Source organism: Heterocephalus glaber, unplaced genomic scaffold (assembly GCF_053883595.1).
Source record: "Heterocephalus glaber isolate CG9 unplaced genomic scaffold, H.glaber_assembly_v1.0 deba00000122, whole genome shotgun sequence".
Lineage (NCBI taxonomy): Eukaryota > Metazoa > Chordata > Mammalia > Rodentia > Bathyergidae > Heterocephalus > Heterocephalus glaber.
Window position 1 is genome coordinate 45,632,022 of NW_028258138.1, and position 16,923 is coordinate 45,648,944.

A 16,923-nucleotide genomic window follows, 5' to 3' on the forward strand; every position below is an offset into this window, starting at 1 on the left:
AGTAAAATTATCCTTTTGGATGGGCATATTCAAATTCAAATGACTAAATTCATTAGTTTAATGAGATAAAGTTTAAATAAATCTCTCTTCATAAGCATTTATATCGGATACTTTTTTAAATGCATTTGTCTTAATGGTTTCAAGATGTCCTTCCTCAGGACTCTTGTAAGGGAGACTGAGTTAACAGCCTATAATTATGTACTCCTTACTGAGCTGTTAATAGCTTTACAGTCTTTCGAAGAATACACCAGCTGCTCATAAAAACATTTATGTTGCTGCAGAATTTGTCTGTGTTTTAGTATGTATTTGCAGTGACCTTGTAGAATACATACTGATCTGATTTTTAGGGGAGATAGAAACAAGAATAAAGTATATCTATTCATTTACTTGAGTATGCCAATGGAAAATTTAAAAAATATTGCTTAATGTAAGTTCTGATATTTAAAGAATATTTCTCATTAATGCTTTTAACTTTCTTGTTAAATATTTTACTCTCTGGGTCTGTTTAAATTTTTATTCTTGAAATTTAGTTGTCCCAGCTTGTATATATTGTAAAAGATTAATATTCACTGTATGTTTATCTTAATAAAATATTCATGACTCAAATACTATTGGAACTATCAACAGTTCCAACAAATGATTGAAAAAATTAAGAATTGGAGTTAACATTTTCTTAAACTTTCAGTAACAGACAATCCTAAGTCTATAATTAGAAAAATGTAAAATTTTACCTGTATTTTTTCATGGTTGAATGCAATATAAATTAACTGTTTTGGCTAAGTTTCAGTTGGAAAAGGCAAATTGCTGCTAGAACTTGTGATTGATCCTTCCATTTCACACAAGAACATTTAAAGACAATCAAGGCAATTATTATTTCCGTATGTCCCTTTATTCTTGTGATTTTGTGTATAAACCACAGCATATGCATAGATTAAACAATTTTGACCTATCTAATTTAGTCATGCCTGAATGCATGTAGCTATTACAACTTCTATTGTCTACCATTCCTTGATAATTTCCTAGTTAGTTAATGGAGCATTGTAATTATCATCTTTGACTACTTTATATTTTTAAATATCCATCAAATAATCCTGCTGCAGACTTAGTTCAATTGTTGATTAGAATAGGAGTGGTTCCTTTTTTGCTGTCACTCTTCAGTATGGCAAATAGAGGTAGCTGCCACATGCATTGTCCCTCTTTAGCTCCTAAAACTTTCAATATTAAAAAATTATCTATTGTACTAATGAGGGCCATATTTTAAAATTCTTTTATTGGTATATTTTAGGTATACAATATGTTTACATTTATCATGCTTATACCTGTACATGATGTATCTTGGTTCTTTTTTTTTCCCCATTACCTGTGTGCCCTTCACCCCCTCCACCCTTCCTCATTTACATAGATTTCATTTCCATTTGTTTTCTTTTCTCATAATTTTTCCTTTCCCTTCTTTCCTTTCCCCTTCCCCTCCCACCATATTAATAGTAGTCAACTGGTAGTGCCCACAAGTACAGAAATTTGTGAATGTTATATCCCAAAAATCTGTAAATCGAGTGTTGAATAAGACCTAAGAGAAGCAGCTAATCTCTGCTCTACAATCTAGGATATCAGCTGAGATAGAGAATTAGCTAGAGGCTGGAAGATGTAGGAACTAGCCATGTTTTCTTCTCTCTCCGTCCCTCCTTCTACCCTTCTCTCTCCACTTCCTCCTTCCTTTTCTCCCTACCCTACCTTCTTCAACTCACTCTCTCGAAATTTCCTTTTCATGTGCCTATCTTGGGCTTCCCCGTAGCTTTGCAGTCTCATGCTGATCATATTTCTCAGATTGCAACACAGAGCATCAAGAAAAAAAGTGAAAAATGTATTTTCTTAGAGACTGGGCCAGGAGCTGGCAGCACATCATTTGCATCTTACTTTATTGGGCAAATCAGTTATCAAGCAGGCCAGATTTATGGGAAGGGGATATAGAGAGGCATTTTCAATGAGAAAAGTGTATCAGAATTTGCAACCATCTTTATCTTGCTGTACTAATTTATTTTAGGCCGTCATATCAGTACATTATTTGCCATAATTTTCATTTATACTAATTTCAAAATAAGTTTCATTGCTCAAAGAAAATTTATTATTTAGAATATATATAATAAAAATTCAAAGTATGTTTAAATAATTCTATATATGGAGATATTTGTAGGGTGAACATTTTATAAGTTAATCATCTAAAGTTAATTCCTATGAGTGAATCAGAACAAAGGAAAAGTAAAAAAGTACTGAAAAGACAGGAAACTTTTACAAATTTTTTCAAGTTCTTTAAGTCTGTAATGTACATTGTGTTCTGCAAGTATATTTATAAGAAATAAATTACACAAATCAAATTACCCAAATGTGAAAATAAAGAAATATTTGCATATCCAAGGAAAAGACATCCATTACTAGCAACCCTAAACCCCATCGCTTAAAATGAGGAACTTTTTTGACCACTGCAGAACAGAGACTTATTCGTGATGGTGGAATTATCTTTTACCCTGAATTTTCCTGATTGTTTCATCATAGTAATTTTCTTTCTAATTTGACTTCACACTAGTTGATGTATATGAGTAAAGATGTTCGATGTTGGATAATAATGCAGAGTAATATAATGTTTCAAGGAAATGAACTTGGCTTTCTTTGTATTATTCTACTTACATTTAAAACTATCTGCAGGCATTTATATATTTAAACATTCTTTTGGTTTCAAACACACTCATTGGGACAAGAAAATCCTTTTGTGTGGGGTTGTAGTCTGCAGTAAGCTGTCAGTTACTGCAACTTATTTATTAGTATTATATTCTCTCAGTAACGAGGTCTTCAGTTTATAATACTTTGATAAATCTGTTATTTTATTTTATTTTATTTCAAATCTTGAGCTATTCATTTGATCCATAGATAATGTCCTCTGAGAAAATTCAAAATAAATGGCTAAAATCATTGCCTGAAAATATTGACTTATTTAGAGCATAAAAGAACACTTTTCAAGTCAACACCATATCATTTAAAAAGATGGTTTAAAATTTCATTTTGGGAAAGCAGGACCTGTGTTACTTGAAACTTGATTTATACTTTGTAGCTTTGTAACTCAATCTCAGCAGATACATTTGTTTTGTTGTAAAACTCAAAAGCAAACATTTTTTTCAAAACTTTCACCATAGCAACAAAAGACATTTAAATGGGCAAGATAAAAATGAAAAATTAATGTTCAAAAAGTACTTTCCCCCTGTTCTAAATAAAACTAAGTAATTCTCATGCTTGTATTCTCAAATGAGTATATAATTCCTTTTTGATGCAAGAGATGGATCATATATGAAGATTTATTGCAGCTGATTTGGACAAATTAAAACTTTATTTGTATTAACAAATGATACTCTTGATTACTACAGACTTTTCCACAAAATATTTTCTCAATCTCCTGGCATTCTCCCCCACTCTTGTGAGGTTCTACTGACTTTTCTTTCCTTATTATTTTACTTTAATATGTCAGAAAACCTAACAAGACATACTTTGAAGTCAGTATACCTGTATTTATAGCATTTATTTAATTTTCAAAGAATTTTTCTTTGCTGTGTTTTGCATATCCTATAATCCAATACCCTATAATTACAAAAAAAGAAAAACTTTAATTGCTTTAAAAATATTATTTCCTCTAGATTACATTTTTTTAGAAATTAACATTCTACAGTTTGATAGAATTAATAAAAGAACCACTTTGTTCTGCCACATCGTTATGTGATTAACTTTGAAAATGTTCAATTTGACATTTGCAATGCCATTTATACTTACAGGAATCAATGATGATGCATTCATATTTCCAGAGACACTTAATTTTTTTTCCTGTCTGTGACATTTATTGCTAACATATGCTAATTTTTATAATAAAATTGTCTTTACCTAGCTTTTATGTAGATATTTTACAGCCTGACCTAAATTACTACTATTGATAAGAATTTCTCAACTTTTCTAAAAATATTTAGTTTAAATTTACTATAATTCTCAAATATTATTTTATTGAATATAATTTTTCCTTTTAATTTTGTCCCTTTTTAGATAAAATAATTTAATTTATCTTCAATAATTTGATAAACATAAACTTTTTTGTATTCATATATCCTCTGTTGTTTGTATTTCCTAGTTTTTCTATGGATATGATTCTTATCACTAAATTTGCACATGATTTAAAAATCCTCATAAACTTCCAAAACTTTAAGGAAAAATGACAGATTTATAATTGTTTGTCTATAATATACTTTTAAGAAATATTACGGAATTTTGGAAGGAAGGAAGTTTCTTTAGAGACAAGTATCCAGCTTTAAATGTTTCATTTTCACTTGGACAACTTTATAAATATGTATGGAGTGATAGCTCACAGAAGAAAAATCAATATCCCATCTATATTAAGAAGGTAGGTTAGAGGACGGCAGATGGGAAAGTTAAAACTGAATAAATGTTAAGAATATGTACTAAAAGACATTTCAGCACAAATCTTAGAGATTTTCTAAACCATGAAGTTTTGTAAAATATTTTTTGGCAAGTAAAATCTTGGTTGTTTCTCACACTATTCTTAAGAAAAACAAATTGAGTATATGATATAATATTATTGCCTTTTGATTATGGTAGTGTTATAAGCCAGAAAAACATCATTTTATCATCTCTCAATTATCATTTATTTATGAAAACCATTTTAAAGTGCTGTAATAATATTTAAAATTTAAAAGCTAAACACATGGAGCAATCCATTAAATTCTTCAGCATAGGTATACTGTCTTAGCAATGGGAAGATAAAGGCTAACAGAGAAGCAAAATACCTACAAAAAATTTTAAGGACCCCTCACAGAATCTGTATGGTTACATTAAAGCATAAGCCTATTGTTGCCCTGGATTAAATCCACTACCTATTGATAATCGGTCCTAAAATAACTATTGTTATATTACAAGTTTCCTAGAGCCTGTGTAAGAATTTTACACATTATTTTGCTTCATCCTTACACCAGACCTGATCACTGGAGACAGGTCTAACCATCTCAATTTTCATAGTTAAAACTGACTCCAACTAGGAATCTACCGATCTTGTCTCTTGGTACTCTTGTAGCATCAATATATTTTAAAGGTCACACTGTAATAATCTTACCATTTCCTGTCAGTAAATATAATTAATGTTTTACAAAGTTAATTATTTATAGGTTATTTTTTAATTATGTATGTATGTTTAATTTCTTATCAGTATTCCTCTATCATCGGGCGTACTTCTGTGCCATCTCCTACTATTGTTCAACATTTAATCTTAAGGGAATGCATTTAATTTTAATTTTTGGTGAAACAAGATGCACACTGAATAAAATATATATCAAAAAAGTCATGAAAGCATTTTCAGAGAGATTTGTGGTTATCTCCTATTTTGGATTATAGGGAATAATCAAGAGTTGATTGAAGTAAATTACAGCCATAGTATGCTAAATGATACTGCTCCACAAGTGCAGTCAGAAAGTACTTGTGTATTTAGAATAGCTACTTCTACAGTTTTCTTACTGATGCATATTTTTAAATTTTGTAATAGCAGTGGCTAATTTTTACCTAAGGGAAACATTTCAGAATACCCTATGAGCTGTGCTATGTTAAACCACTTTACCAGTGAATTTAACCCCTTTCCTCCTCAAATTATAAATTCCCTCTTCTGCATTTTAATGAATGTGAAACAAGAAGGCAACTTTATTGTTTGCCTGCGACAGAACCTATTATTTATTAATATCAAAAAGCAGAATTCAAACCAGAGTAATATCCCTCAGGCTCAGGAACGCAGGAATGAAGAAAGCTGAAGTTATTCAATTTCATTGCAGTTTCTCTACCTGTAGCTCCTTATCATGGATTCAGTCAGCAATAGGAAGAAATCTAAAATTATTCTTATCTCTGGAGCAATGGGCTCTTACCCCTTTCTCTTTGTTGTTGTGAGATATATATATATATATATATATATATATATATATATAATATATATGTCTAGTCACAGAATAATCAGTGTGAGCTGAAAGCTATCCTATGTGCCTACATTGGAATAGCAATTTCAGTAGTCCAGTTTCCAGTGATACATGCCCAGGTTACCAGAAACACACTGTGTTAACTGGTTTAGGTTTTTCTTTGTGAATATTTATCAGTACACATTTACCAAATACTAACTATGCATCCAGCACTCCTTTGCTTTTTCCTTTTGCTTTATTTTATTTTTGAGAGAAATATAAACCACACTGTTGAGGAAACTTCCATCTAACTAGAGACAAACATACTGACATACATTGAAATAACTACAGGAGGACATCAGAAACTATAAACTTTAGTGCTAATTTTAGTGCAGAACCAAAGTATGTAGAGATTATTATATTCAAGGAGCAGAGTAAGAAGGCAAGACAAAGACAAGAAAATATTCTTCCACATCATACCTCCAGTGACCTGAGTCTTCCTACCAGGCCCTAATTCCTGACAGGACATTTACTTATGAACTCATCAATTAATTAATCTGCTGATGGGCACAGTGCCCTCATGATCCAATCACCTTCCAAAAGCCCCATCTCTAAACACACGAAACTTTGGGGAGATATTTTTAGGTCTAAATCATCGGAGTCACCATCTTTAGAGAATGATACATGTATATCCTATTTAACAATGAATTGTATTCATGCTAGTTGGTTCTGAACTATTTTTTAAAATGTGGATGTGTGTGTGTGTAAAACAGAAGCTGTTTTATTTCAAATACACACACACACACACACACAGAGACAGCGAGACATTCTAAAAATATATATGCACTTCATCAGTTTGCCATACTAATACGTCTCAAAGCTAATGCCACCACTTTGAACACCTCTTGTAATTGTAAAAGCCAAAGGTAACTTGTATTCATTTCATGATGTCTCAATAAATTTATTATTAAATTATTTGTACAAGTTTTTCTTTTCCTGATATATACAATTTTGGCAGAATATTACACTAAATTTCATTATTATTAAATATGTTTGTCTCATAATTGCTTCTATTTTCTGTGCTTATTGAAGGACTCACTTTCAAAGGACAGATGGTGCTAACCTTTTTACTTGCAGTCAACAAGCATTGCTTTATTACTGCCAGTGTCCTGGGCCAATGAGCCTCCTTTGTGCATTCACACATCAAAGTCTTTTGCCACCTATGAAAGATACACATTAGATCATCTATTTGCTGCCTGAAAACTTGCTTTGATCCAGAGAAGTTGCAGGTAATTATCCTGGATCCCCCACAAAGAAGTTTTTAAAATAATATATTTTGGAAGTTAGTAAATACTTAGAATTGATTAGCTAATATATCTTATGAAAACATAAAAAGTATAACCATTACGGTACTTAGTGTAAAACTGGTTAACTTAAATTATATATTTGAATCAATGTATTTAGTAGTTAATAAGTGCAAAGTATAAGAAGTTAAAAGGTAAAAATATTAATGCAAAGTATAAAGAGATAAAAATACAGAAATTTATAGTAAAAGTAGATATTAAATGTAATTGATGACAAACAATAGAGAGGAAAATGAAGACAAAAGTTCATTCAAACCCCTGGAAGGCTTGATTATTGAAAAGAAAAATTCAAAAAGAAATAATATCATGAATGAAAAGGGAAAGTTTACTACAGAGTCAGCAAAAACCAAAACCATAAGAAAATATTTATGAACAATGGAATATTTTACCTAGTATCGTTAACAACATCCATTCAATTATGTTTAGATTTAAAATATCCCCCCAAAAGTCTCCTGTATTTGGAAGGTGATTGGATCAGAGAGTACTATGCTCTACAGAGCATTCATCCGTTGATAAGTTTATAGCTAACTGTATTGTTAGGAGGTGGGGCCTGATTGTAGCTAAGTCACTGGGAGCTTAATCTGGAAGGGTATGTTCTTGTCTCCAGCTCCTTGCTTCTTTCTTGCTTCCTGACTGCCAGGGCCTGAGCTGTTCCTTTCCCAGGCTCTTCTACCATGCCATTTCTGCTTGGAACCATCAAACTTTAGCCTGAACCCATGGAAAACCATGAATCAAATAAGCCTCACTTCCTTTAAGATGGAGTAGTTCGGAATCAGGTATTTTTCCTAGCAACAACAAAGCAGTACAAAATTGCTAATATACAAAATTGATATCTCTCTGAGTGTACCTGATCAGGTAGCTCAGAAGCCTTTGGAACTGGTTTATGGGAAGAGTTAGGAAACATTTAGAATGCCAGCTAGAATGCTGTGAGCAATGCTTGATGTGCAATACTGGTCATGGCTCAGAAGAGGAGAATGCTTCTTCTGAGGAGGAGCATTCTCTTCTGAGAATGTAGGAGGAGAATGGGGATAGTAAAGACCAAGCTCATGAGGTTGCAGTTGAGAATAAGGACTAAAAGCATAGGTGTTATTCTCAGGCAGAAAATTTATCTACATTTTGCCCATGTCCTGAGATTTTGTGGAAACCTGAGATTAAGGACATTAGACTAATTGCTCTGGTGAAGGAAATTTCAAAGAAACCAAAATTCAGGTTGTGTCATGGGTATTTCTGGCTGCTTTTAAGCTGATCTACCAGACTCTACCTTTCACAGGAAAATGCTTTTAGAAAATTACCCCTAAAGAGGCCAGCTTACTAGGGCCATCTGGGAAAGTGTTTCCTATGGACTATGCTATGGAGTTTGGTCGGCCCCTTTGGAATTCATATCTCACCACAACATACCCAAGATGCTGGACATGGGGCTGCAGGATATAATGTTTTTCCTGGTGGGTTTTGGTTTCATCTTGCTCCCATTTCTTTCTATTCCTCATTTCTCCACTTTGGAATAGTAGTATTTACCCTGTGCCCTTGTACACAAAGTACTGAATTTTCCTTTTATTATTTACAGGAGCTCATAGCTAAAATTTGGCTTGAATCTCAAGGGAGATTTTGGACATAGACTTTTCAGAAATGCTGGAACTGTTAAGATTTGATGACCCTTAAAATAGACAAAATATATTTTGCATAATAAGATGAACTCAAGTGTTTTTGGTGGGCCAGGGTTGGAAGATTATTATGTACATCTAAAATGTTCCTCAAAAGTCTCATGTGTTTGAAAAGTGATTGGGTCATGGGGGCCCTAAACTCATCAGTGGATTCATCCATTGATAAGTTCAGTGACTGAATGCGTTGATAGGAGGTAGGGCCTGGTTGGAGGTGAGTTTGGCACTGGGGTGTCATCTTGAAGGGTGCGTTCTTGTCTCTCCCTTCTTTCTTGTTTCCTGGCCGCCATAGTCTGGGGAGCTGTTCCTCTGTCAGACCCTTCCACCATACCATTTCTGCTTTGAAACCAGCCAACTTTAGACTGATCCTACGAGAAACCATGAGCCACTAAATCTCTCATCCTTTAAGTTTCAGACGTCACATATTTCATCCCAGTGGTGGGGAAATCTGATTAGTAACCATATCATACAAATAGATATTCCATTATAATACAAACCTACTGTACAAACTCCAAAAAAACATGTGCACATATTCTGTTCAAATATGTTCAGAATTAAGTCTACTGGGTGAATAAAAAGATCTAGAGAGCTCTGTGCAAAGCATGGTCTCTACCTAGTGACAGGTACTTTGAATTGGAGTTGATGTGTCAGCAGAAAGGCAATTAGTCAAAGTTCTGGGATAATAGTGTCCTATACTTGTCATGGATGAAAGCTGAATTGGTTTTCCAAGAGCTTAAAAAATACTAGGAGGACCAGGTGCTGTCATTGTACTGTGAGAGGAACTCAAAACTGCTTCTTTCTGAGCCTTCTTCCATGACAGACTAGCAAATGGCAAGATGTGAGACATGGCAGAAGCTGTCATGCTGTTGAGTAAGTCAGGCTGAGGGACCATTTAAGCATATTGTCTGCTTGAGGATTTTTATTCTAGGGATGCACTTGTGAAGGCACTTGTCTCTATAACAGCAGAAAAGAAAAAACTTCCTATTGAAAGTATTCTTTATTTCCTATAACTTTACTGAGTAGTAAATTACTATTTAGCTATGTTTTGGTGAAACAACAAATGTATTTTTATGGGGCCATTCTAAAGGTAAACATTTGAATCTGTACTTTATTCTTTGGGGATATGACTCAATTCTTTTTTCACTGTTTAACAGTTTCTTTCTCAATCATCATTTCATATTGATAAACAGCACTCAAAATACACCATAACTCTTATGCTAAGAAAATTCTATGAAAGGTGGAATAATCTCCTCTTACATATAAGATTGCAAACTCCAAATGTTTTGCAAATTTCTACTAAATACAGTATAATTTATTCATATAGTCTATAAACAATTACCCCATAACATGACTATATAACCTCCTTAATTATAAAGCCTTTGTTATTAGCAAGTTCCAACTTTCAACCCTTAGCAGATGATTATAGCCATCAATGATTTATCGACTTTGTTTTATTTTGTTGAATTTTATGCTAGGTGTATAAATATTTATTTGCTTTATAATTTTAAAATTAACTAGAAACATATATATATAGTAATTTTTCTATTTTGTCTATTTAACGTAGAATAATTGCTATCTCTAACTATTTTCTCTACTTCATATTTAATACATAGTTTTATTATTTGGGGCATAGATGGCAAATGCAATTCCTCAGAGGCAGAATCACTACATAACATATAAAACTGTGACACATAAGGCCATAAACTTTAAAAATGATCCTTAAGTTAAGAACTTTTTTCTCAAAAGTAGCTTAAGGGAAATGATTTTCATAATTCTAAATCTTAAAGCATCACCAGCAAATACACGCAGTTTGACACATTTGCTCTACATATAGAGTTTTATGACTTTGTTAGTCTGAAAAGTCTCCTCATCAACAGTGGTGACAAGCCAAACCATAAATAAAATATTTTTTTGTTTTTTATCGGCACATGTTTGTAATACATGATATCTACATTTATTTTAGCTAATAATATATATTATCTGATAATTTTCACTTTTCTTCCCCTCTTTTCCCTCTTCCCCCCTCTCATTTTTCCTGATCACAAGTGAAATCTTGATGCAAATATTATATATAATTTAAGCATCAAATGAGTGATTTAATTAGTGAATTTGAAAGTTACTTCTATTCCTGAAAATTTCTGCCATTAGATTTAAAAATAGAAATTAGCTTAAGGACCTGTTGAGCTTTCTTGACCTGTGAATCTTGAAGAGCTTTTCATACAAATATGATTGACTATCCCTTGCACAAAATTCTTGAGACCAGAAAATTTTTCCAGCTTTAGGATTCTTTAGGAATTCAAAATATTTGCTTATGCATGAGATATCTTGGGAATAGAACCCAAGCCTAAAAACAAAATTCATTGAAATTTTACATGCACCATATGCATATAGGCTGAAGAAAATTTCATACAATATTTTTTGTTCACCAGAATCCTGACTGTGACATATCATATGAGGCCATTATGAAGTTTTCCATATGTGGCATTGTATTAGCACTCAAAATATCTTGGTTTGGGAGCATTTCAGATTGCAGATTTTCGTATTATAGACTCTCAATCTACCTAATTTCTTTCAGATACCTATTATAAAGAAATTGGATGATAACTTGTTAATATACAAGCAGCATTACATTTAATTTATTCCCACCACCAACATTTTGTGGTCTGTTCTTTACAAGTATAGGAAAAATGAATTATTCTGTTCTGAGGTAGGGGTCAAGCCTACATGAAAGTCCTGACCTCACTAGATCTTTCAGAATGCCCTGGCAGGTCCACTTACCTTGGTGAAGGGAAGTAGTCTGGCAATTAATACATAGGTAGAAGTCTAGAAACCAAACCTCAGGCCTGCATCTGATTCTGTAGATGTGGCGTATCTTTCATACTCCATGTGTCTTCAGTGCTTTTTCATGAGCAAATTATTTTAAAATCTCACAATCTAAATCTAAAATCTCACAATCACTATACAATTTGGACTATGTAACTTGTAAAAAAATCAATTCTTCATTAAGGAAAATTTTTTCATCATTTTATTTCTTAAAATTGACTCAGCTTCTGTTATAACTACTGGGGGAACCACTGATCTAAAGATCAAAGTGCTTCATTTCGGGATTTCAAACTTTAAAAAGCAATTAATTTATTTTTTTCTTTCACCCACAGGTCTACCCACGGATAGCGCCGGCATTTTGGCACTACCTGCGGGTAGAAGTGAGTAGCGGGTACTTGAATTCTCCTAACTTTGCTTCTCGCACTCTGCTTGTGTGGTCTGATCTAATGTGCCCATTTTGCTCAAGATGTAGCTGCCATTCTGTGTAAATGTGCTCTCATGCCACCGCTATTCTGTAGAGTTAGATCAGAAATCTATGAGGTGTGCTTAGAATATATGATGAATATTCAAATTCTTAAAAATTTATTTCAGTAAGAGAAACATTGCCATTAATCCCCTTCAAGCACTCCTCCTCACTTTGAACACACTTATTCCATAGCTCTTGCCACTTTCTGAAGCAGTTCCGGAAGTTCTCTTTCATGACTGTCTTTAAAAAGTATAATAAAAAATGTAATGAATGCTGTTGCCAAGTGCTGTCCAATGGCAAGGAAGGACCATAAAAACATTAAGATGTGTCTTCATCTACCTTATTCACCAGATCTGGCACCATGGGACTTCTGACTCTTCCCCAAAATCAAAATGACCATGAAAGGTGAATTTTTTGAATTGATGCAGGACATCAAGGCAGCCATAATAATGCAGCTAAAGACACACAAGAAAACTTCCAGAACTGTTTCAGAAAATAGCAAGAAGGATGGGATAACTGTGTCCAAGTACGAGGGAGTATCTTGAAAGGAATTTATGGCAATGTGTCTTTTACTACAATAATTTTTAATTTAAGTGTTCACCAAATTTTTGATCACCCCATACAAATCACCAACAATATAAGTGTAGTTTACATAAGAATAATCATCTTCCCTAACAAATTTCCAAACCAGGATCATATCGTATACATCACAGTGATAAGCAACTAAGTGCTACACTATGGAAAGACACACTTATACTTCTTTTTAATCAATACTTTTGACATTCAGAGCATAGTTCCTCAGTTTAACTTTGGAATGTCTCTAGGCAAAGGCAGGGTCACACTGCTTCATTTCCTTTCTCCTCTTTTCTGTCCCCCAGGAGCATGAGCAGCTCACCTATTCCTCCACAAGGTCCAAGGCCCCCAGTGTCATCATCACGGGTCTCAAGCCAGCCACCAAGTACATATTTCATATCCGAGTGAGGACTGCAACAGGATACAGTGGCTTCAGTCAGAAGTTTGAATTTGAAACAGGAGATGAAAGTAAGTTTTACACAAGGATATAAAGTAAGGTATAATTTAGGACCATTCCAATTTGACCTGATATTTTAAAACTAGATTTCTCAAATTTTTAATAGCCTCTCCAAATGGGATTCAGTTCATGTAAATGCTCATACAGTCATTTCAGTTAATGTTTTGATGCCACCATTAAATGCTTTCTTGAAATAAGTGCCTTGCTCTGCCATAATCTTAATGTGGCCTAAATATGTCCCTTTATGCAGAACTCATCACTCAAACTCTTTCTTAGAGAATCTCAGTGGATGGATGATGTTAACATAATTTTGTTCACCACTCCTGGAATCCTAATATAATTCTAATGAAACTTGAAAGAGAATAAAGCCATGAACAAATGATTTTAGCAATTAATTCCCAATTGAATAGTTTGGGCTTGTTACCTCAGATCAATACAAACAGTGCTGAAAAGACACACTCCACTGAAATGCACATTATAAGTTTAAACATAGATGCATGGGCTTAACTAGAAACACATTTATTTTATAGCCTCAACATACTTAAAACCAAAATGGGAAATAAATGGAGTGAGGTATTCCAACATCAAGTAATACAGGATTTAGAATCTCTTCTTACTCATTCCAAGTCTAGTTCTACCTTTGAATTCTTTTTGGTTTTGAAAAATCCATTTTTCTGCTATTTTTTTGTAAGGGTAAGATAGATTATTCTTTCTATGTAACTGTATAGAAAAATTAAAATTTCTTCACTGAAATGTAACATTGATATAATAATTCAGGAATTGCAAATTTATTATAATAATTTCTTATCGGTAACAATAGCTACCATTTATTGGGTCCTTAACAAATGCCTGAAATAATAACTATTTTACATGAATTATCTTATTCAAATCTTTCAATATCCAGCAAGGCATGTATTATTTTCCTAATTTTACTTATAAGGAAGCTGAAAAGTTAAGCTATTTGTTCAAATTCATACAGCTGATAAGAAGCTAAGCTAAAGTTTGAAAGTGAAGGCTATCTTCTTCTAAGACCTAGTCCCTGAGCTACTCCATCACCCATCTCAGTCTTTTATTACAAAGTGGCAATCATATGACCATCAAATAGGCTACAGTTTCTCCAATTTGTCCTTTCCTGGCACAGATATTGCTTAGATTTCAAATTCTATAACAGAAAAAAATGTTATTGTTGTTGTTACGTTGATGAAGAAAATGATTCAAAAGTATTTCTTTATTACAATTATATCTACCAAAAACATGGAAAAGCAGTGACCTATTTAAGATTAGAAGGAACACAGTTTAGGGAAAGAGTAAACTAATGACTAAAATGAATATTTGTGACCTGGATTAAGTTTAATAGCAGTATAGTCATTTATAATCCTCCTGGGGATTAGTGACTTCTCCTGCTAGAATTTAAATTATTGAGAGTAGAATGTAATGATCATATAAAATAGATCCACAATAAAATCTTTATAAAGCTATCCACAAAAGTATCCTTACAATATTCTGACTTTTTCCCTAACCATACATCAAGTCATAGCCTAAGTGTAAACCAAGGTCCAAGGAGAGTTTGGTGTAAGAAACAAATCATTGTCTTTTCCAGGCTGTGTTTTGGGATTATAGTGTTTACTTTAAAATGTATTATTCATTACAGAAAGCTCATTGAATAGGCTGAAAAAGTTAACATGCTCTCAGTTTTCTTATTCTAATTCACAGATGAAGAAATTCACCTAACTTTTAAAAGTCTGGCATGTTTTTAATATTGTATTATTAAGTTAGAAATGTGCCCTTAGATAAACTCATTTCACTACATCTAAATAGGTCATTTGGGTCGTTTTTTCCTATGGAAGGAAATCTAATTTAATAAAAAATAAATTCTGATTGCCATATTAAAATTTGATTTGATTTCAAACATAAAGTTTGACACATTTAAATGTCGTAATTTGGGGACAAGAATTCTCTCAGATGTTATTTGGAGGCAAAGCTTCTTCCTTTGGGACTTCCTAAAAAGTCCCATACTACTAATGACTCAGTTCAATATTTATTCAGTCAACAAATACGTATAGGACACTTATTATGTGTCATAGTCTTTATGAGGCCTTGATGTTACAAGCAATAACGAGAGCTGTAGCTTTCATTTTCACATAATTTACAATCTAGATTTGTGGAAAGAAAATGGTGATTATGGGCCGGGGATTTAGCTCAGTGGTTCTGCCGCCTGCCTGGCAAGTGCGAGGACCCAAGTTCGATCCCCAGTACAAAAAAAAAAAAAGAGTAGAAAATGGTGATATTTAAAATATCAGGTTGTTGACATGTACCATTATAAAGATATGTACAAGACAGTAAAGAGAAAGGGCCCAAATTCAACACGGATGGTTTGTGTAAGGCTTCTGGAGAATGAGAAGCTGGGAGTAATCAAGGAAAAACAAAGGCACTAGGGCCTGAGACAGCATTAAAAAAAAATCTGAAGAGTAGATAATTTGGTTTGTCTGCAGGGAGGGGACATGAAAGGTAAAGTGGTGGCAAACTAAGGTTAAGAGTTGTATCAGGGGCCAATATTCAGGTGCTCTGTTAGCCGTGTTAAGGTACTGGCCCATATCCTGAAGTGGCTGAAGAGACATTGGACGATTTCAGTTACTTAGTAGCCTGAGTAGTAAAATGTCCAAGTCTCCATGCTGACCAGTTTACATACATTATTTCCTGTATTTCAATAAGGTCATGTTTCTGTTTAGACACTTTAGTTGCTTGACCAAAACTCTGATAACCAGTGAGAGCAGGTACAAGATGAGAACCCTTGAACCATCTGACAATGGTGGCAAAGAGAGTGAGATTAGTTCTGAATTATTGATTCGTGAATATCATGAAAGCAACTTTGATTAAGAGGTTGAAGAGACCAAATCTGAAAAATATGTTGATGTGTACCTAAAGTTTGGGTATAAGAATGCTTCCTAAGTCAATTCACAGCCTAAGGAAAAAATCATTTAAAGGATCATGTTTTATCTGCTTAGCTTTAAACTGCATTTTTAAAAGCATCAGCTATATACCCAGAAGAGAATTTCAATGAGTAATGTCATGGTAGGATACAGGCAGATTTACTATAAATTTAGGAATATGATGATATGAATCCCAATTTAATGCATCAGTCTTTTTCTCTTCACACTCTCCTAGCTTGTGCTTAGGTTTTCACAGCTTTTGTTTCTTATTGTAATGTCAACTTTATTATTAAGTTCTCTCTTGTGTATTCTAATTAATTAACTGAATTTGTAATAAAAAATGGGATGTAAGTTGAAGAGGAGAGTCTAAATCTTCTCTCATTTGAATCTGGTTCAAATTTTTAAAGTAAATGAAATAAAGTAGTTTAAAATTCAGTTCTCTTCATGTATGCCTAATTTTGATTTTGTTTAGTTTCTAATTTGCTAGAAATCAATTATACAATAATATAAAACATAAGATAATTCTTTTTCAGAACCATAATGTTCTTAACTACCTATCCTCTAAATCATAGTGACATCCGAAGAACCATCATGATAACCCATCTTGCCTTGCCACACCCGGGCTTGGTAATTTGTGCAACTTCAGACTATGCTAATGGAAAGATTATTAT

The 16,923-nt window shown here is 33.1% G+C and overlaps 1 protein-coding gene across 1 annotated transcript in view; it reads left to right on the forward strand.

Moving 5' to 3' along the window:
* Positions 1-16,923, forward strand: part of Epha6 (EPH receptor A6) — a 916,320-nt gene that overhangs the window by 591,095 nt on the left and 308,302 nt on the right. Inside the window, 2 exon segments of the mRNA XM_021238833.2 lie at positions 12,159-12,206; positions 13,171-13,333. Coding sequence (XP_021094492.1) covers positions 12,159-12,206; positions 13,171-13,333 — 211 coding nt within the window.